Here is a 23336-nt window from a genome sequence, read left to right on the forward strand (position 1 = left end):
TCACAGGGTTGATTGCTAGCCAGAGCAACTGGCTTGTTGGGATTATAACATGATATCACCCCTAGAACTGTAGTTGTGTTTTTTATGACAGGTGTATTCATGGATTAGCCACACCAAAAGTGGGCTGAAGCTTAAACACCTTTTGCTTTCCTTCTGATTGTATTGTTTTGGGGGCAGAGCTAGTGATTTTCACTCTTCAGATATTAGATTTAGAATACAGTAAGTCCACTACATATGAACAAGTTCCGTTTCAAGAGGGTGTTCATAAGTCCAGTTGGTTCATAAATCCAACAAAGTAAGTTTGTAAGTCCAAGCTGCATTTTCACTCATGCCTTATGTTGATGACACACACGTTCACATCTTTGAAAGTTTGCAACTTGAAAGTTCGTATGCAGAGGACTTACTCTAATCTTGACTCTGTGTGTCCCTCTTGGTATTGCTTTGGAAGATCTGCTGTGTAACTTAGGTTGCAAGTCTGTTTCACCAGTGATCTGGAGACATACGTGCAAAATGTTTCTTTATAAAACAATTGAAATAAGGCATCCTGTGTGATATTGTGTATGCAATAGGAGCTCTCCAAGGATAAACTGCTGAAATTGGGCTTTTCAGAGTTTCATGTTCTCAGTTCTGATAGCTTTGGGTTTTAAGTGAGAAAATGCCCTAAATTTCAGTGTTAGTCTCATTTATTTTTTCAGTAAGCAGTCTTTTCTGGCTTTAAACTTAAACTATGTTTCTGGCTTCATAACTTAAACTAAGTCCATGGTGACAGTTCATATAGAGAAAGATACGTGCGTTTGGTGGTCATGCCATTCTGCAGTAAAGCATGCTCTTTTTGAGCGTAACTCGGGAATGGTGTCTCCAGTGCTGGAACTCTTGAGAGTGGAGCTTCCCTCCATGTGTCTTTGCCACTGGGGCTTTATACTGACATCACTCACGTGGTGTCTGTTTCTAGCATACTTCTGTCTGCCCCTGGTGGGCTGGTTGCTAAGCCATGTGCGACTCTTGCTACCCCATGGACTACAGCCCACCAGACTCCTTTGTCCATGGGATTCTCCAGGCAAGAATACTGGAGTGGGTTGCCATTTCCTTCTCCAGGGGAATCTTCCTGACCCAGGAATCAAACCCAGGTCTCCTGCATTACAGATTCTTTACCAACTGAGCTACAAAGGAAGCCCTCTGTCTACCCAACACCAGAATCATCTACAGACTTTATTTTACTTTACATTTTATTGTAGTTGACTTTAAAAAGAGATATTTAGAAATGTGTGGTTACTCTTTATTGATTTCTTAGTTATATTTCACCTGCTAAATTCAGACTGTAGTGGGAAGCTGTGTTCTCCTTTCTGTTTTCACAGTGAACCATTGGAAATGGTCACTTTAAAAATCTGTTTGCTTCTGGAATTTTTCCCACAGAGCCAGCCCATTATTGGCAGATTTATGTGTCATGTCTGAGAAATCTCCCACGTGAATAAAAGGAGGGTCTGTGAAAACCTGCTGGTGTGTGTGTAGACTGAGGAATAGGGAGGAACAGTGCTGGATGGAAGTGCAAATGGGCAGGCTCTGTGTCTGAATTATTCTCGTTGTGATGACCTCCTTCTTGTCAGGGAATGACAGACACCTAGGTCTAGTCCCAGCTGAAGACTGATTAAAGTTCCTTTGGTTCATTCTGCAAGTCCACACTTCTAAATGACAGCCCCGCCCATCACATCTCGACACTTCCAGTGAGGGGTCATGCCGGGCTGTACCCTGGCCCCACCAGCACAGGGCCGTGTAGTAAGTGCCTTGCGGCTTGTGGAGCCACCAACAGTCATTTTCACAGGACGCAGACCAATAGCCGCCCCAGCAGCGTAACAGCAACAAAAAGTTATTTTCAGGTGTTTATCAGCCCACCCTTCTCAGACGTTACTGCCACAGCCATTGTGGGTAACGAATCTATGGCATCAGGAGAGCACCATTCATGATAAAAACCATCTGAGCCCGTAGACCCACTAGAATCCACAGCCCAGCAGTTCACACACCCGAAGATCAAGGTTGGGGCCCTTTGCTGTTCCATTTGGGCAGCATTTTATGTTGAAAATGTTTCCCTTGTGTGAGTTTGTATTTTCGGCTGTTTTTGTTTTGTTGTTCTTGTTTCCTTTTGAAAGAAAGGAACTGTCTGGTGACTGCTTTGCACTCCTGATTCTGTTCAGAGCACTCCAGATGTTGCAGTGTCAGAAAGAGCTGGAAGTCTGTGAGCACTGCCTCCGGTCCTGAAAGTGGTCAGCGGCCCAGCCGCATTAGCTTTTTGTCGTGAGCCCTGGAAATGCTCTTGTCGGTGGCTCCACAGTAGTTGGAGCACTCAGCCCAATCAGAGAGGCCACCATCTTCTGTTTCCTTCCAAAAAACAAATTGTCTCCATTTCCAAAATTCAACAGAGACCATTGAAAGCTCTTTTTTAGTATAAAGCCCATTTTGCTTGTTCAAAATTACCAATAGTCTTGGCAGTAGTTTCCAGAGCAGTCATGAATAGGATTTCTTCTGTGATGATGACAGACTGGCTCTCTCCCCCACTTAGACAGGTGGCCAAGTGTGTACTCATGAGCACGAATGCCCTGCTCTCCTGGGAGGGCTCGTTTCCCTCTCAGCTCCTTCCTGGTTGGATACCACCCAGGAGGCCTGTAGCCCCCAGGATAAGTGCCTTCCTCGAGGTCAGTGTCCAGGGATTGATCTGTCCACTTCCACCACCTCTCACTGTGTCCACCTCACTGAGTTAGCCCTCCAGGAACCCAGAGAAAGCACCGCTCTGGTTTGTCCGTTCCTACAACAAAAGAGGGCGGCAGAGGATGAGATGGTTAAATGACATCACCAACTTGATGGACATGAGTTTGAGCAAACTCCAGGAGATAGTGAAGGAAGGACAAGGAAGCCTGGCATCCTACAAGTCCATGGGGTCGCAAAGAGTTGGACACTACTGAGCGACTGAATAACAGCAGCAGCAATACAACAAAAGAGAAGTGTGATAGATGCAAGGAAGGTACACAGCAGGCTGCCTTGTCCCATGGAGAGTCTGCTGTGCTAGGGGGCCCTGAGAGAGGATATATAGTATAGTGGTCTGCGAGCAGGCTTGGGGGCATCTCCTTCTGCCACTTACTAGCTCTGTGTCTTCAGACAAGTTGTTTAATCTCTCTGATCCTTATTTTCTTGCTCTGTATGTGACCATAATGCTCCCTTCTTTCCTCCAGGAACTTAAAAAATTACATGTATAAAGTACCTAGAAATCATGTTGGGCATATTTGTCAGTACTTAATAAATTACTAATATTTATCATCATCATCAGTTCCTCCATGTTCATGTGGAAGAACTGGGCTGAGAGCTTTCCTCCTGGATCCCAGCGACAGTGGATGGTGTCACTAGTGACAGAGTCAAGAGCCCTGGCTTTTCAGTCTGACTTTTAAAGCAAGAGGCATAGTTTCATCGAGGACCGTTCTAACCAGCAACTGACAGCCACTGCACGGACCTTTAAATCTTAAACTTTTTGTTATTTTTAAAACCTGTTAATGTGCACTTTCATCATCTTATGGTGACTGAAGATGCAGACTTGGGGGAGAAATAATAGATTGGAATTGGGCCTTTGAGGTTACTTAATTTAACCATCTACCTGGTGGATTTTATACTCTGATTCTTTTTTTCCACCTCAGTCGTACACAAGTGTGCCTAAGAAACTGTGAGTTTCATACACATGTTAGTTTCCCCAAATGTGAAACTGAATTTGGTGGAAGCTTGAAAAGGTATTCATCTATCCAAATGCCCATTCACAATGATAAAAACTTTTTCTGTCAATTCATTCATTTAACAAATACTTTTTAGTAGCTGTAATGTGCTTATTTGTACTTCTCAAGAGGCATACACTAGAAAAGCCAAGATGTGAACCTAAATTATGTTAATATACAAAGGAAAGTGCAGAAGCTATAAAGCTATAAAAGGCACAGAGTCTGGAGAAGGCAGAGCTTCCAGGTCACGGAATAAGGAGGGCCTTCGTAGAGGAGGTGACCCCTCAACCTGGATTTTGAAGGACAGGGAAAGTTGACTGAAACTTGAAAGCAGTCGCTGACTTGGAAGTAGTCTCCAGAAAACACAGCCTGTTCATAAGTCAAGGATGCTCTTCATGTGGTTTATCAGCTAAGAGAGAATGATCCCAGCAGGTGCTACTTGTTTTCTTGTGAAACAGACATAAATGTTAAATTGTCACGTTGAATGAAAACACCCTAGAAGAGAACCTAAGATACTAAAGTTAATGCCAATAATCTACATTGTTGATGTTTAAAACCCTAACTGTATAGGGATATGTTCATAGCTTCTGGGCAATGTGAAAGTGAAGTCGTTCAGCCGTGTCCGATTCTTTGTGACCCCGTGGACTATAGCCCACCAGGCTCCTCCATCCATGGGATTCTCCAGGCAAGAATACTGGAGTGGGTTGCCATTTCCTTCTCCAGGGGATCTTCCCGGCCCAGGGATCAAGCCCAGGTCTCCTGCATTGCAGGCAGACGCTTTAACCTCTGAGCTACCAGGAAGAAGCTATCTGGGCAGTGTATTTATAAGTATTTGACGACTTAGAGATGAATCGGAAACCATCGGGTGGTCTTAGACGTGTTCTAATGACCTGCAATCTAATCCCTACCACCTTCAGGGGGACTTAGGTGAGCTGAGAATTCAAGGCAGAAATAACACTCCTTCCTCCCAGAGCCACACTCAAATTAGCCTTTCAGCTCTCTAGAATATTCTTTCCAAGCCATCATAAGTGTTAGTTTGTGTAGAATTTCTCTGAATGGTTGGTAAAGAAAAAAACCACTCAAACCCTTGATACTTTGAATATTCAGCTAGGTGAAGTTTGAACTTCTACCAAGCAGAAAGTTGAATGCACTGAAAATAGCTGCACTTAAAGAATAGTATTTTTTAATGACCTGTGTTAATTTCTTAAGTAATCTCTTAAATTTTTTTTTACTGTTATGCATTAAGAACCACAAAATGACAGTTTAATGGAGGTGGAGGGGGTTTTAATCATAATTAATTTGGAACAAATAAGCCAGATGTCTGTGTATTTTTCAGTTCAGTTCAGTCCCTCAGTCATGTTTGACTCTGCGACGCCATAGACTGCAGCACACCAGGCCTCCCTGTCCATCACCAACTCCCAGAGCTTGCTCAAACTCATGTCCATCGAGTCGGTGATGCCATCCAACCATCTCATCCTCTCGTCCCCTTCCCCTCCCGCCTTCTTTCCCAGCATCAGGGTCTTTTCCAATGAGTCAGTTCTTTGCATCAGGTAGCCAAAGTGTTGGAGCTTCAGCATCAGTCCTTGTAATGAATATTCAGGACTGATTTCCTTTAGGATGGACTGGTTGGATCTCCTTGCAATCCAAGAGACTTTCAAGAGTCTTCTCCAACACCATAGTTCAGAAGCACCAATTCTTTGGCACTCAGCTTTCTTTATGGTGCAACTCTCACATCCATGCATGACTACTGGAAAAACCATAACTTTGACTGTGTGGGCCTTTGTCGGCAAAGTAATGTCTCTGCTTTTTAATATGCTGTCTAGGATGGTCATAACTTTTCTTCCAGGGAGCAAGCGACTTTTAATTTCATGGCTATAGTCACCATCTGCAGTGATTTTGGAGCCCAAGAAAATAAAATCTGTCACTGTTTCCATTGTTTCCCCATCTTTTGCCATGAAGTGATGGGACCAGATGCCATGATCTTCGTTTTTTTGAATGTTGAGTTTTAAGCCAGCTTTTTCACTCTCAGCATTTTTAGCCCTCCTATCAGCTTTACTCCTTAGAGTAAATGTTAGTAGCCAAAACTCTGATAAGTTGTTTTTGTTTTTTTTTAAGTGTACTATTTACATAAGAAAAGCTTGACTACCAACAGTGGAGTCTTTGCAAGATTTTGCAGTATTGCCATTATCTTTCTTTCTGTATCGTAATTTTCCTGGGAAAATTAAACCACTGTGCTGTTCAAACCTCTCCCTCTCTCTTTCCCTGTCTCATTACCAGCAGTTAGAGGAATGACATTGTGTGACAGTTATCTCCTTCGGTTCAAAGAATACCCTTTTCCTCTTTGCAGGATTTAAGAGAAGTTTGTCTTTCTCAGAGCATAGGCACAAAACTGCTGCTAAGTCGCTTCAGTCATGTCCGACTCTGTGCAACCCCATAGACGGCAGCCCACCAGGCTCCCCCGTCCCTGGGATTCTCCAGGCAAGAACACTGGAGTGGGTTGCCATTGCCTTCTCCAATGCATGATAGTGAAAAGTGAAAGTGAAGTCGCTCAGTCGTGTCCGACTCTTAGCAACCCCATGGACTGCAGCCTACCAGGCTCCTCCGTCCATGGGATTTTCCAGGCAAGAGTACTGGAGTGGGGTGCCATTGCCTTCTCCACACTATCTCCATAGGTTTGCTCAAACCCATGTCCATTGAGTGATTGATGCCATCCAACCATCTCATCCTTAGTCACTGCCTCCTCCTCCTGCCTTCAATCTTTCCCAGCATCAGGGTCTTTTCCAGTGAGTTGGCTCTTTGCCTCAGGTGCACAGAGCTTCAGCTTCAGTCCTTCCAATAAATATTCAGGACTGATTTCCTTTAGGATTGACTGGTTTGATCTTCCTGCAGTCCATGGGACTCGCAAGGGTCTTCTCCAGCACCACAGTTCAATAGCATCAGTTCTTCAGCTCAGCCTTCTTTATGGTCCAACTCTCACATCCGTACATGACTACTGGAAAAACTATAGCTTTGACTATACGGACAGACCTTTGTTGGCAAAGTGATGTCTCTGCTTTTTAATACTCTGTCTAGGTTAGTCATAACTTTCCTTGCAAGGAGCAAGGGTCTTTTAATATCAGGGCTGTAGTCACCATCTGCAGTGATTCTGAAATCCACGAAAATAAAATCTGTCACTGCTTCCACTTTTTCAAACCCATTATAGAACCAGATGCCATGATCTTAGTTTTTTGAATGTTGAGTTTTAAGCCAGCTTTTTGCCTGTCCTCTTTTACCCTCATCAAGAGGCTCTTTATTTCCTCTTCACATTCTGCATTAGAATGGTGTCATCTGCATATCTGATGTTGTTGATATTTCTCCTGGCAATCTTGAAGTTCTACAAAAAGAAGTGGAAGTCTGATGTTTACTGTGTAATTTTAATATAGGGAAATTGATGTGTTTTTAGTAGTACCTAATTGCCCATGTTAAAGGGAGTTTTGGAATTTCTTTCTCCAGTATTCATTATATCAGAAAATTTAGGTCAAAGTAAAAAATTTTTAAACATTTTCACACTGCCCATCTGCTTTTTATTTCTTGACTTTTGGTTTTTGATGCAAGGGTATTCAGTCATGTTAATGAAGAATCAAATCTTTTTAATTGTTAGAAATTTATTTTGCTTGCTTTTGTAATTCCTGTTCTTATTTCAAGTTCCCCCTTTCCTTTTCATATTCCTCTCTATAAATCATAACCTGGAACACCTGACATGATTATTTGTGGAACTTATATTATTTGGAATTTTTACATGGTGCATTAAATAATTACTGAGCAGTAGAGTTCAGTCTTTTGCTTCAGGAAATAAATTATTTTAAGGGAAGAAGAAAAATAACGGCCCAACCCCTTACATAATGACTGCCACGGTGAGAAATGACTGCCGGGTAAACTGCGGCTCCTGTGCGTGGTCAGTATACGTATGCATGTGCTTTCTCTTCATGTAGGCAAGGCGGCTTTCCTGGCATGAATCAGAGTGGACTCATGGCTTCCAGCTCACCCTACAGCCAGCCCATGAACAACAGCTCTGGGCTAATGAACACCCAGGCGCCCCCCTACAGCATGACGCCCAATATGGTGAACAGCTCAACAGGTAACCTTGGCAGCTCCCTGCTTCCAAGGGCTGCTCTCCCCCTCCCCTCTCCACCTCTCGTTTGCACCACTGAGAGTGTAGAAGCAACCTGAGCGGTCAGATCATTTGGTGAAAAGGGGGGAAATACTGCTTCTCTTGGTTACTTGCTCCATCTGTTAAGTCTTAGGGACATTACATTTTATGTAAATTATTTTATTCATTCTGTATTTGTTTGATATGTGGATGTATTTCAAGTGTCGTTGTGGATTGCTTGCAGAGTATTTACATACACTAAGCTCTCTTTATCTTTGGACATTATTGGAAGATCCCATGACAAAGTCTGTAGTCTCTGTTTGTTGGTGGTGGAGATAAGCATTAAAATTCATACCTCAAAGGAAATGATTGAAGGATAGGACAAGGTGGTATTTGAAAGAGGGTTTGGTTTTTTTGCATTTAGGGAAACTCAACCTTTAACTGTATACATGAAAAAAGTTGTTTTTAAAGTGCTATTCGTAGACTCTCTGTTGAGAAATCATGCATTTTTTAACAATTTGTTTTAAATTTTTCATGATACTTAATTTTTTCAGAATACTCCATGATCTCAATAATTGCATTCTTAGCGAATCTAATCTGATTAGCAGACTAAGAGTGTTCTGGCAGTTTGTGGCAGTAACAAGAATGTCTAAAACTGTGCACATGTTCCACATTCTTAGACCCCTTAGGTCCTGAACCACCTCCTTAAAATCCACCTAAGTATCCAGGGATGATGAGCACTGCTCTTTAAATGAGAAAACGCTGATGTATTTCACCTGACCTGTTAACTTTTTCTGACACCTACATTTTCGGTAGGATGCCCTCTTGCAGTTAATCTGAAACTTTGCGTAGCCAGCTGTGTGTCCTGCAGTGCTTTATGATGTGTTAGGAAAACCTCGTGAGTCAGAGGCTGGGCTCCCACTTATTAACCTTTTTTCATTTCCTCTGCCTTCCGCCATCTTTCTAACCTCTCCATCTGTGAAAGGCCGCCCCAGGAGCTGTTGTCTCTTGATCAGGAAGGACAGACAGCTAGAGACTGGGCTTGCATCCCACTGAGCGTCCAGCATTTGTTGGTTTCTAGGGCCTAATTTAATAGTGTCATTCCTGTTCACTTCTCCTTAAAAGTTTATGGAAGAGGAAAAAATGGAAACTATTGGTGAAAATCAGGCTTTTCAAATAAATAAATAGCCCTTCCTGATGTTAAGCAGTCATTCATCCTGGCGAGGTAGATGTTTTTACATTTAAGATGAAAGATGAAAAGCTTGAACTGTTAGCTAGAAGCTTTCCCTTTCCTTCGCAGCACCGTCCCAGGTAATGGTGTATTTGGGTTATGACATTATGTGTTTTGTCTGGCTTGCTGAAATAAAATTACTTTAGAGCATTGAAACTGCACAATAAATTTTCCCCACTATTAGCAGCACTCATTTTTCCCTTTTTTCCTTTGGACCTAGAGCCACAAAAATAACCAACAACAAATAGATGCCCTGCCTAAGAAGATTTATGTATTCCTGAGTAGTAACCAATTTAATAGAGATTCACAGAGAGGGTTTCTTTTTATTATTATTATTATTATTCAGATAATTCAGCTATTTGTTATTTCGTACAGAGGAAATGTTCAATGAAAGGCCATTTATCCTCATGGTCTTTTGTATGGGCCAGTAGTAGTATATTTTTTATTGCATTGTGCATTTTGAAATACTGAATTTTTAATAATTTAAGCATTTATTAAATTTTCCTCTACCCATTTATATGATTTGATTTCAGCTTTATTAAGTCAAGTGTTACCTGATAGAAAGTAATCATCCAGCATATCCAAGGAAAATTGATGACTTAGCATTTACTGTGTGTCTGTTGATGGATACAGGTGAATCTGCTTAACTGCCTTACAGTCTCTGAGGGACATGGGAATGACAGAGGAGCCCACAATTACAGTGCAGCTCCTGACAGGAGTTGTGGTCTGAAGGTGTACACTTGATTTGTCTAGATTTGTGCTTGTCTAGACTTGTCCATGGGATTGCCAGGAGTCAGACACGACTGGGCGACTGAACTGAGAGGTGGGCCAGAAATGGCTTGGATCATCACTACCTCAGTCTTCCTGGTTTGGGCCCATGGAGATAAATTACCAGTAATAACAGCAAAACATTTTCTCCAACCATGGACACTTTTGGATAAAGTACAGATAATACAAATGATGGCCAGTGGTGTTTTAGGAACCTCAGTTAGCAGCTCATGCAACCAGCATTCCAGCATGTTCTTTGCTGAGTCCAGACAGTTGTCCTGTAGACAGTGTGCTAGGCCAAAAAACAAGTTCTCCTGTGTACTGTGACAGATTGTTACAAGCGTCAGTGAGCAAGTGATTATTTAAATGGAGTCAATGTGACTGAATGTGGCAGTTCTCTCCTCCCATCAGATGCAGGGAGAAGTGGGATGGTAAGCAGTGGGGCTTGTTTCCCTCTAAAGAAGTGGTTTTAAAATAGATATTTGGCCTAAAAGATTAGAATTATGTATTACCATGGGAAAAATTGCGAATCGAGTTTAACCTTATTAAATATATCCTTATATAATACTGGTGCTGTTAGTTACATTGTACTTATTCATGTTTCATTTTATAATATCATTAGTCGTATAATTATCTACATATAAACCATTACCTTAAAGAAGATACCTAAATTCTAGAAAATATATCTACCATCTGTGATTCTAAGTTCGCCTCAGCAGAAGTCACTGCACAAAGTCTTAGCACATTTCCATCCGAATAACCTAAGAGAGTAAGTGATCAGCCTTGTGGCACTGTGGCCAGGCACCACCCTCTTGGAGGCAGGTCAGCATAGGGAAGTTTCAGGGGATTATTTCAAAGCTCTGCTGACCCAGCCAGAGAGAAGTGTTTCTCCTGAGCTTTTCTCATACCCTTTGTATGTGTTAACTGTATTCTCTATATATTTGCTACACATAAAAACAGTGAATATCTGCAAGTGTATACACTTACATAGACCCTTTTGTGTTTTCAAAAACAAGGAGTTAAACATTTTACAGAGTATTTTATTTGCCATGAAAAAGAACTATTTGTGTGTTTCTGGTCCTGTTTTACCATCTTCTGGGAATAATTTTGTAGCTGTGATGGGAGACTAAGTCAAGGAAGCTGGAAGGGTAGGAATGAATGTTTAAGTTCACTTTTACTCTCACCATATGTTTTTTATGTTCTTGTTGAATATATTAAATCCAGGGTGGGAAAGCTGCCTTAGGACCTTGACCCACACTTACTTTAAGAGCTCATTCTTCTCTTAAATTCCGATAGTAAAGCCAGAGGCTAGTACTTGAGATGTATATACAGTACCCACACAGCTCTCTCTATAGTCACAGGTTCTTTACTGCCCCTTTTCATGTCTGAACTTTACATATGGGATTACTGATGTCAGTAGGAGGAACAGTGCTTTGATTTAACACATCCTTATAATACTGGGGGTCTTTCTCTTCTGGAAAAGGAGAAAAAAATAGTGCCCTGGGAGACATATGGCTGTTTGCAATGATTCTCTGAGAATTCTGGTAAGAAGTAAAAAATAAACTTTTTAACAAAAGGAACAGTAAAAGCCACAGTAAGGAAAGACCTTATGATCCATTTGGTAAAATAAAACACAGGAGACTCAGGTTTGATCCCTGGACAAGGGAAGATACCCTGGAGGAGGAAATGGCAACCCAGTCCAGTATTATTGCCTGGAAAATTCCATGGACAGAGGAGTCGTGAAGAGTCAGACACGACTGAGTATATGACACTCACACAAGGCAGGAGTACAAAGTAAAACTGTTCCTTTATATTTTGTACTTACGTTTCTCTCAAAATAATTTTTAAAAAATACTTAGGTTTGCATACCCTGATGCCCATTTTAAAATATATAATAGAAAATGAAGAAATTTGGGGAATTTCAAACCCCTATATATGCTTATATATTCATCTCAGTGTGATTTTTAAATCACTCTAAATTGTCATTAATTATCATAATTCAATAATTGGCCTAATGCTTTATGTTAAAAATAATTACTTTTGTGTACATTAACACATTTAATGCATGAAGAAGGAACTACTAAGAAATTACTAATTCCTGTTTTTCAAAACTCATATTCAAGCATAATTTATTATAAATACTGACAAACTATTATAACCTTAGAAGGAGCAGGACTTAACAGAAACCCCATGCCCATGACTTGCCACTTTTTTCTGGAATTATGTGATTATCGTTCCTTTGAGCCCACTCTGGGAATAGCTGGCCAAGGACATGTGGACTTTGGTAAACAAACCCTGCTTTCCACATTTGCCCTGCTTTTTTTTTCTCTTCTCTTCTTCTCAAAAGGGGGTTTCTTCATGTAAAGATGTTCCCAATTTCATACCCTGGTAGACCCAAGAGGTAAAGCTTCAGGAAAGCCATCCGCTACTTTGCACAAGGCTGTCTTCTTGGTGTAATATCTCTCAGCTGCTTTTTTGAGGTTTCACACATTCACAAAAATAACCACGTTTTTAGCTGATCCCAATAGATTTTTCTCTGCAGCTGCATCACTTGAAAAAGCTTTTTGTTTCAGTTCTTAAAGTCTAAGTATTGAAAGTAATTTGAAAAAAGAAAGAAAGAAAAACATCCCAATTATGATTTGTGTGTGTGGTGATGACTTCAAGGGCTGACTGGGCTGCAAATGGGCTTTGAAAAACAAGCCAATGTGCCCATGGAAAATACAGGCATTTCAGAGTGCATCATTGAGTGTGCTGATGTAAACTCATGGGCACGTGGCCGGGTAGGCTTTTTTGGCAGGACCTCTGGTCTCAACCTGCAGTGATGCTAACGATATTAGCAAATTAACACCACCAAGCTTGCCAGCTAATTCGCCAGAGCCCTGCTCGCTCTCTCACTGCTGTAATTAAAACTAATTATTTTCTAAAACATAGTAATACATGAATATGTGCAATAATCATTTTGTAGTGGGCAATCTGTGGAGCCTTTTTTTTTTTTTTTAAGCTTTTTTCTTTTTTTGGCACATTATGCTGCATGTGCATGGCAGTGGTTGAGCCAGCACTTTGATTCGCAGAATGTGAAATGGGTCCTGTTCATAAAACCTCGAGTTTTATTTTCTTTTGAAATGGGAATGTTTTCTGGTTTTCACTCATTTATAAGGCTTGTAATTCTCTCCCCTCTCACTTTCTCCTTCCACCTCTCCTCACTCTGCCTCTTCACACAGCTGGGTGGTGTGGCACTCACAGCCCAGTGCCGTGCAGATGGTTTGCACAGTGGGGTTCTATAGAAATTCAGCAGTTATGCCCTGGATAGCTACACTGATTCTCTACTCTAGCCTTGTTCTTCCTTTAAAAAGAAAGCTAAACCCATATTTTTAAGTTAAAAATGTCTATTAGTATTGCAGGTAAAATCAGTTGACCTTTGGGAACCTTTCATTCTATAGCCTAAATGAACCTGACTGAATTTCTGAGCTGGGAGCTAGAAGATGAGTCTTGCCTGGGATCGCAGGGTTGACTTGAGCTGGTGTGGGTGTCTGACCTGGGCTTTTGAACTGCAGCTGAGGACTGATCTGTGTACATCCTGCCCCAGAATGAAAGGAAACCAGCCCCATTGCAAAGTAATTAGAAATCCTCTCCTTCACAAATGACTTTCGATGATTGCTTTTAAAATCATGTTACAACCGTCTTCCGTCCTTGTAGCCTAGGCCATATGTAATAGATGTGACTTTTGAGTGCAATAGTATTAAGTGGTAAGTGATTTTACAAACTATGGATTGTGTGAATTTAGGAAGTTAAGAAAGCAGTAAATCCTCTACTCAGCCAGTGAAAATACACACACCCAGCCTTTGCTTCCAACACCTAATTAGCAATTTGGTCGTTGAGCATATTTCTATTTGCACCTCCATGATTAAAACCGTAATAATTTTGAAAACATAATATTGATAATAGTTGACTTTCGGTGGCCTAGGGCTTGAGTTAAATGATTGCTTTTCTCCCCTTAAAGATAAGAAAGAATTGCAAGAATCCGTTGCTACTTAGATTACAGAAATTAGCATTCTCTGAGTTACAGTTTCTTTCTCCTTTTTTTACTTTCCTTCCTTGGAGGGAAATTCGGGTGCCCCATCACTCGGTAGCTTGTGTTAGTGAGCACAGCCTGACGAGTCACTCGTATAATCCTAAACTTTCTCTCCTGTTTTCAATTAGCATCTATGGGTCTTGCAGATATGATGTCTCCTAGTGAATCCAAACTGCCCCTGCCCCTCAAAGCCGACGGTAAAGAAGAAGGCAGCGCACAGCCGGAGGGCAAGTCGAAGGTACTCCTCTCTCCTCTGCACGTGGTGTGGGGCCTGCTCGCTGAAGCTGCCGTGTGCTCTCCTCTCTTTTCATTTGGTTTCTTCTCTTCTGCATGCCTCCATCTTGTGCGACACATTTGCAGTCTTCTTTCCCCACCCCCTTCATGGTGTGGATCTGAAAGTTACTAGTTCTTATGGCATTTAACTGGGTGTGGGAGGGGGCGGAGGGACAGGACCCACCCAGAGAAGTGCCTCGGGGGTGGGGAGAAGGAAGGGGTCTTGCCTGGTTTTGATACTTGCAGCCATTTTCTCTGCCTTCAGTTTATAGCTTCCTGTTTTGGCCGCCTCAGCAACAACAGCATACTTAATATTTTGCTTTCCTGCCTTATTTGATAAATAAGGTGAACAGCTTTTTTTTTTTTTTTTCCTTTCTTTCTTTCATAAGGGGTAACCCATGCTTAGCATTCCATGTAAGCTTGAATAAGCATGGTGGCTTAGTGGTCTTATCCAGCATCCAGCAAACTTACCAAGTTTACTAATTAAGAATGTTGTTTTAATACCTTTATATGTGTGTGGTTTTGTGTGTTTGTTTGTACATGTCTTTATATATATATATTATATATAAAAATTAGTCTGTTAAACTGGATGTGCTTTTTGTTATTTTAAATAAAGTTTGCCCTACCTTTGTCATTTTTTTTTTTTTTTATTCCTCTACCACAGGATAGCTACAGCTCTCAGGGTATTTCTCAGCCCCCAACCCCCGGCAACCTGCCAGTCCCTTCCCCAATGTCCCCCAGCTCTGCTAGCATCTCCTCATTTCATGGAGATGAAAGTGATAGCATTAGCAGCCCAGGCTGGCCAAAGACTCCATCAAGCCCTGTAAGTGGCTCTGGTTTTTTGTTTTTTTGTCTTTTTTGTTTTGTTTTGTTTTTTTGGTTTTTGGGGGTTTTTTTGATAATTAATTCTACTTTAATGCTTGCTTATTAATTTGTTTTATAAGACTTTTTCTTCATAATTTATCCATGAAAGGATTTTCTTCGTAATTATACTAGTAACAAAATGAGTAAAGTTTGTATGCATCATAACATAAGTTGATTGCTGATAATGAAACCACTGATACAAAGAAGCGTCTGTAAGAAGCATGTGATTGTACTACTGGGCCCAAACTCCTTCACACAGTGATTTTGTTTAAATGTCTAACCCATTGTGCGCTTCTGGAAGATCTTTAAAATGAGTTAACTGTCCATTTACGTGGTAACTAATAGCAGCCATGGAATAAATGATAAGTTTGGCCTTTGGACTAAATCTTTTATGGGCTATTGTGTCTAAAACATCTTATGTCACAACTACCTGTATCTTGAAAACAAATACTACACTCTGGGCACAGTTCAGCATGTTATAGCCCTACTTTGTTTCAATCTAGTTGTCAGAAAATAACAGAAGATTTGTAGAAATGTTAGCATATGTGAATATTTGGAATGCTACTCATAGATTAATATGTGCCTACATTAGAATCATATGAGATAGAAAATTTATATCCTGTGCAAGCATGCTGAGAATCTTAAAATTGTTGATTTTATATGATATTTTTAAAAAGTGGGAATGTGTATATAAGGGAATTTTTTTTTTTTGCCTTAATATTCTTCTGTCTATAGAACTAGGCTTTTATTTTCCTACTAAAGAAATTAATTCTGTGCCATTAAAGAAGAAGAAGAATGGCACTGTAGTAACCTTTATTTTACATTCATATAGGGAATCAAAAGATCTTTAAAAAAAAAAAACTGAACATGTAATTACTTGCCAAGAAGGCTTAATTAATACGCTAATTTTTGTAAGACAATGTATTGAAGAGCACAGCTCAGGAAAAGCAAGTTGGAGGGAAGAAGACTCTAACTGCAGAATCTGGCAATCTAGTCAAAACCCCACAAGGAGGCTGCTATTAATTATCCATTCACTGGTTTAAACAGATAGAGCTGAAGGTTTGAAGATTTGGTAGTTCCAGTAAATGTTTGTAAAATTCATGTGGAGCTCTACTATAACCAGCATTTTCCTTTTCAGAGGAAGAAAGGGCAATATTCACTGTTACCTCTTCTCTAGACATGTGTTTCGCTTTTTCAACAACCAAGATGAAATGAAAAAATGCTTCTAGTATGGAAAGAGAGAGTGCAGCTTCTTAATTCTGATATCTGTGTTGTTTGCTTTGAGTCTCAGAAGGCAGCCAACATGGGGAAGGGGGTTGTCCCATAATCTGTTCTGGTTTTTCTTTTCATTAAAGAAAAAACATTTTTGAATCAGTAATATTCTCAAGTCAACAAATAGAACCCTATGTATAACTTTTCAAAAACATTTGTTTATTGGCTCAGAGGGGAAAATTTCGGAGGTTGAAAATATCTTTAAAACCTTAAGATAAAATGGACAGGAATTTAGCATTAAGTCTGCTAATGGGAAGAGGGGAGAAATTCAGAGAGAGAGGAAGGGATTTCAAGTAGGGTAGGGAACTGATGTTAGAAAATAAGAGATGACCAATAAAACATGAGTGGAGAAAAAAAAGATTTTTCTTAAAGACTTCTAATAGACCCATACTACATGTTTAAAATTTCCATCTTGCTGATTTCTGGATAATAATGATTGAGATATTTATTATATTTTAAGTTATTGTCACGTTATCTGTATCCAGTAAATCCATAGGAAACTATTATCAAAACCCTTCCTTCTACTTAAATATGAGAAAGAAAAATAAACTGAATTATTGATTTAATTTTCTAACTGTAACATAATCATACTTAAAAATCACATATTACTGTCCTCTTTTTTCTATATAGTTCTACATACATTATCGCTCCCTGTAAATAACCACTTTTTACTTAAAAATTCACGATCATACTTCTGGCTCCAGTCATAGAAAAAAAAAACAAGGGAGGATGTGATTTGAGGTAGTGAAGGTGTTAGAGATTGCTTTGTATTGAGTAAACAACTCCACACTCAAATGAAATGCTCATTCAAGAAGGGAACGAAAGGAGATTGTTATGAAGGACCTCAGATTATCTCTACTGTCAAATCACTGCAGATACATGTTGAAGAGTATTTAACTTCTCTTTCTGAGATGCAACTTTAAATTGTACTTAAAATTGCTCCTCACAGTGTTCCTAATAAAGCTTGTCTAATAACAGACCTGAAATGAACTAAATAACAAAGATGTTCTATGCTTTGACAGTGTGCTGTGGACCAACAGTTTTGTTACAAAACATTCTACAATAAAAATAAACATTTGCACATACACATGCATATACACATATTACCAGGCATATGGTAAAGACTGCTGAAATGTAAATCTGCCTCAAAGATTTGAGGAAACGTCTACTTATAGACTTAATTAAGTTATATGCAAGGAAAACTTTTGTGGCATCATAATAATGTCTTGCTGTAATTTTTCAGCAATCTCCATTTCTTTTTCTTGCCTCCAAGACAATGTTTCATGCAGTAAGATACCATTTTTACAGTATCAAAGCAAAATGAGGTGTTCTAGTGGCCTGGAAAAGTTAACTATCTTCCTGCAGGGCTAGTTTTTTTTTTTCTTTTGCCCATTGTTGATGAGTAGAATGTAAATGACATTTATCCAAAGGTCACATCAAAACTAATGTCTGAGAACAAAAAAAGTGCATGTTGAGCCTAATCAGTGATAAAGTGTATAGTCTTTACTTCCTAGGGCTTTTGTTTTTCTTAATATCATTTTTCTCTGTTTGGACTAACAGATACTAACTTTGGGAATGGGCTAGGGTGTCACCTGGAGACTGGGAATGGAGATGTTACTTGTCCGCCAATCCCTTCTCAGCTTTCAGTCTTATTAGACTGTGTCCACGTTCACTTAGCACCTTGCTCACTGAAAGCCTATTTATAGACTGTTTTAATCAGCTGTTAATTCTTACTTGGATGGTGCCAGACTTCTCAGACCTTTCTCATTCATAGGAGTATTCACTTATAGAATAAATACCTACTGAGTACCTTCAGTGTGCTGTCACTGTCGGTGATGCAAAGTCAACACAGGTCCTGCCCTGTGGAACGTAAGGTCTGGTCAGAAGAGTGGAAGGCAGACAGCTAATCCCACGCAGGACACACACCTTGATGCCCTGTGAGGCCAGGTGCCACTAAGGACAAATAAAACTAGTGATGATTCAGACCAGGGAGCTGACCTCAGAGGAGGTCTCTTCTAGGACCTGACACATAACTGAGGCTTGACCACTTTCTTTTCATAAAGATGCCTTTTCCTACATTACGGCACCATAAAGTGCATTTTTAAAGATCTAAAAACTATGAAAAATAAAACTATTATAAGCAATTATCTTCATTAAGGTTTTCTCATTTTATGAGAACAAATTGAGATATATAGAAGTTAAACTTAAGTTCATTTAACAAAGAATGGTAAGAAAAGGTAAACTGTGGATAGTCAAACTAAGTGAATCATTCCTTTAGACCCATTTCAGTTTATGAGAATGCAGTCCTTTCATAAATAGGAACAAACACCATAGTCTCATTGCTTGGGTCATGATGAACTGTTCTCCTGGAGCCCTTCCACATTTGGGGTTTAGAGAGGACCAGGCCAGAAATAGCAGTTGGTTCTTATATTCAGGATGTTGGTGGAGCACTTAGAGTAATTGTAAATTGAAATGATTGACTTTATATCTCTTATTCTTAAATTGAATCTCAAATTTTTACCTCTCAATTTTTCACAGATGAAATAAAAGGGGGAGGTTCATGGTGGTGGTGGTTTGTTGTTATATTAATTGATTTTATGTGATAGTGCTTTTTTCCTCTGATTCTTATTTCAGATTTTTATTTTTTTAAAAGATTGGGTCCATTTTTTCAGTGTGCCTCCCAATAAAGACAAAAAGGTTTTCAGCAGTAGGATTTAGAAACCTCTTGTTAATAACTACCTCATTAATGATGACAAAGCTGCTGAAATGTTCCCAGGATGAGAATGTGGTATAAGATGTGTTAGAACAGTTTCTTTCCCTAGTCAGAGACTCCTTGGATATAAGAATATGATAAAATGTACAAACTTACTTGGATATGGAATGTGTTCTATATTTCTGGTATATACATGAATTTATAAGACATATATAAGAATATGTATATACATTTTAAGTTCCTATCTAAAGTAACTGTTAGGTGACTTGCTCTTTAGCTTCATCAATATAAATTGTAAAAGGTCACAGTTTTTTTTTTTAATCCTGCCACTCTACAGTTTTTATTTACATCAGCTGTATCACCCATTTTTATATGTTTTATATAAAGATTTTATGTTTCAATAATTCTAAAGCTGAAGGCTTAAAATTTTAGCAAAAATAGCTTGGGAAATTACATGTTAATTGGAAGGACCTCTGCCACCCATCAGCTTGATTAGTTTCATTCTCAAGCATCCTTTCTCAGGCCCTAGTTTTATTGGGAATCACTTTGCTAAACAAGGTAGCATCAAACCTTAATGACAGTTATGTTATTTAACTCACCATCCCCATTTCAGGTCACATGTTTAAAATTATGTTGAGCTAAATATAACGAAAAAGAGTTAAAAAAACTTCATCTAACATAATACTATACATTGCAAATGATAACCTAGTAAATAAACATGACTAAATGAAATATATTATTATTCCAAGGAAATATTTAATTGAGAATTTACAAGTGATTTTGCACAAGAATCCCACAGTTTCAGATATTACAAGTATACAAATATTGTTACAAATACAGAGACATAAAAGAAAGGGAGAATATACAGTTGGGCTGTTTAGAACAAAAAGTATTACCTTCCCAGATCACATAATCCAGAGGGTGAGCTTCAGGTGTGCAGAAACAGCCACTTCTGACATTTTAGTATCAAATATAAGATTAGAAAAATGAAAGACCAAGAATTAGAACATCAGTATAAACCAAATGGGCGCATAAAAGTAAACGTTCATAAATAAGCTGGGAGTATGAAATAGCACATGTGTTTGTGATGAACACATGGTCGCTTAAGAAATCTATTAAAATTACTTTGACAGAAAAGTTCAAGAAATCTTAAGTCAGGAAAGCAGATCATTCTGAGAGAATGCTAGTAACTGGCCATTAATTTAGAAGGCTCTCACATGTAAAGCGCACACCCCGCTGGGTCCGATGACATGTGACCTACTTTGTATTTTTCAACACACATCACGTATGTGCTCTACCTCCATATGATTTAGTTTTAATAAAGCTATACATTGGTCATTCATGTTTGACAAGGAAATGTAGGCGTCTATGTAACGAGGAGGGGGGCTCTATAATATTACAGTTGAAACTTTAAACTCATTGTGGCCATTCAATGAACTTGCACCTTTTTTAAAAAAAAGAAAAAATTACATGAGGGGTCATTGGAGTCTTGCCTTCTGGGATTCAACGCTTATATTGATAAAGTAAAAAAGATTTTTGTTCTGTTTTTCGAGTATATAAAAGGGGGAGTTTGGGCCCTTTAGTTAAAGCCAAAGTTAATTCTTAATTGAGAAAATGTATACTTTGTGCCTGAACTAGTAGCCTTCATTCCTGATTGTTGTGTGATAGCAGTAGTTTTAAAATTTCTTCTCTTCTTGTATTTGGTAGCTCATTACTTTTTTTCTCACCTTCTTCCATTTCCCTCGCCCGCTTATGCCCCATCTCCAAATGCTGCCCTGGGCTCTAGAAGTCCAGCTCATCCACCACCACTGGGGAAAAGATCACAAAGGTGTATGAGCTGGGGAATGAGCCAGAGAGGAAGCTGTGGGTGGACCGCTACCTCACCTTCATGGAGGAGAGGGGCTCCCCGGTCTCAAGTCTGCCTGCAGTGGGCAAGAAGCCCTTGGACCTCTTCCGACTCTATGTCTGCGTCAAAGAGATCGGAGGTTTGGCACAGGTGAGAACAGCTGAATGAGGAGATGTTATGGATGAGCTTTGAATATGCAAACGTGAATGTTTTTTTTTTCTCACAAAGAAAAAGCTGAGCCTCTAGGAAGGTCACTTTACTGGATCCATGTTCACGTGTGGCAGGTGGGGGGCGGGGGCTGTACTGGGGTCAGGGAACCCGATCTGCCACCCATTCGCAGAGTGACCTCAGTAGGTCATTTATATGGACTCAATCATCAACTGTAAAATGAGACATTTGAGCTAGGTTTTTGCTTCAAGGTCCCTAACAGTTCTCGAATTCTGTGGAATCTGTGTTAGAATTTCATGGTAAACAGAAATGTTTTGCAAATGACTAAATGTCTAGATCAGATAGAAATCAAATTCACTGTTTCCCTCTATCCAGAGCAAGTTAACAAGAAAACTGGCATCCTTCTACGACCATGTCCGCTGTACCTGGGTGACAGGAGGGGCAGTGCTGTCCTTTCCCACGGCTGGGGGCACCCAGGTGCAGAATGCCCAGAGGCACTCCTTTTGGGGTTGTGCAGATGCCTCCCATGCACTTGCCCCTTCATTCTGTACCCTAGGGGCCACATTCTCGTTTCCCTCTTCACAGCCCTGTTTTTACCACTGAGGCGGGTTTGTGTGTCCAATATCCCGAAGTAGGGAAAACCACTAGACCATTCAGGTATGACCTAAATCAGGTAGGTCATACCTGAATCATAATCCCTTATGATTATACAGTGGAAGTGAGAAATAGATTTAAGGGCCTAGATCTGATAGATAGAATACCTGATAAACTATGGAATGAGGTTCGTGACATTGTACAGGAGACAGGGATCAAGACCATCCCCATGGAAAAGAAATGCAAAAAAGCAAAATGGCTGTCTGGGGAGGCCTTACAAATAGCTGTGAAAAGAAGAGAAGCGAAAAGCAAAAGAGAAAAGGAAAGATATAAACATCTAAATGCAGAGTTCCAAAGAATAGCAAGAAGAGATAAGAAAGCCTTCTTCAGCAATCAATGCAAAGAAATAGAGGAAAACAACAGAATGGGAAAGACTAGAGATCTCTCTAAGAAAATCAGAGATACCAAAGGAACATTTCATGCAAAGATGGGCTCGATAAAGGACAGAAATGGTATGGACCTAACAGAAGCAGAAGATAATAAGAAGAGATGGCAAGAATACACAGAAGAACTGTACAAAAATCTTCACAACCCAGATAATCACGATGGTGTGATCATTGACCTAGAGCCAGACATCCTGGAATATGAAGTCAAGTGGGCCTTAGAAAGCATCACTATGAACTTAGTGGAGGTGATAGAATCCCAGTTGAGCTATTTCAAATCCTGAAAGATGATGCTGTGAAAGTGCTGCACTCAATATGCCAGCAAATTTGGGATAACTCAGCAGTGGCCACAGGACTGAAAAAGGTCAGTTTTCATTCCAATCCCAAAGAAAGGCAATGCCAAAGAATGCTCAAACTACCACACAATTGTACTCATCTCACGCACTAGTAAAGTAATGCTCAAAATTCTCCAAGCCAGGCTTCAGCAATATGTGAACCGTGAACTTCCTGATGTTCAAGCTGGTTTTAGAAAAGGCAGAGGAACCAGAGATCAAATTGCCAACATCTGCTGGATCATGGAAAAAGCAAGAGAGTTCCAGAAAAACATCTATTTCTGCTTTATTGACTATGCCAAAGCCTTTGACTGTGTGGATCACAAGAAACTGTGGAAAATTCTGAAAGAGATGGGAATACCAGACCACCTGGTCTGCCTCTTGAGAAATTTGTATGCAGGTCAAGAAGCAACAGTTACAACTGGACATGGAACAACAAACTGGTTCCAAATAGGAAAAGGAGTACGTCAAGGCTGTATATTGTCACCCTGTTTATTTAACTTATATGCAGAGTACATCATGAGAAACGCTGGACTGGAAGAAACACAAGCTGGAATCAAGATTGCCTGGAGAAATATCAATAACCTCAGATATGCAGATGACACCACCCTTATGGCAGAAAGTAAAGAGGAACTAAAAAGCCTCTTGAAAGTGAAAGTGGAGAGTGAAAAAGTTGGCTTAAAGCTCAACATTCAGAAAATGAAGATCATGGCATCCAGTCCCATCACTTCATGGGAAATAGATGGGGAAACAGTGGAAACAGTGTCAGACTTTATTTTTCTGCGCTCCAAAATCACTACAGATGGTGACTGCAGGCATGAAATTAAAAGACGCTTCCTCCTTGGAAGGAAAGTTATGACCAACCTAGATAGCATATTCAAA

At 39.8% G+C, this 23336-nt stretch overlaps 1 protein-coding gene across 25 annotated transcripts in view; it reads left to right on the forward strand.

Moving 5' to 3' along the window:
* The window catches only part of ARID1B (AT-rich interaction domain 1B), a 435290-nt gene that overhangs the window by 383075 nt on the left and 28879 nt on the right, over positions 1-23336 (forward strand). For 15 of the 25 annotated variants that reach the window (XM_086318501.1, XM_086318507.1, XM_086318513.1 and 12 more), the window contains 4 exons: positions 7721-7866; positions 14078-14187; positions 14887-15045; positions 20858-21067. In XM_086318501.1, coding sequence (XP_086174627.1) covers positions 7721-7866; positions 14078-14187; positions 14887-15045; positions 20858-21067 — 625 coding nt within the window. The remainder of the gene's footprint in view (positions 1-7720; positions 7867-14077; positions 14188-14886; positions 15046-20857; positions 21068-23336) is intronic. The other 10 variants (XM_086318502.1, XM_086318509.1, XM_086318505.1 and 7 more) reach the window with 3 other exon arrangements.

This window comes from Bos grunniens, chromosome 9 (assembly GCF_055505025.1).
Source record: "Bos grunniens cultivar Pamir isolate PY7600 chromosome 9, Bosgru_T2T1.0, whole genome shotgun sequence".
NCBI lineage: Eukaryota > Metazoa > Chordata > Mammalia > Artiodactyla > Bovidae > Bos > Bos grunniens.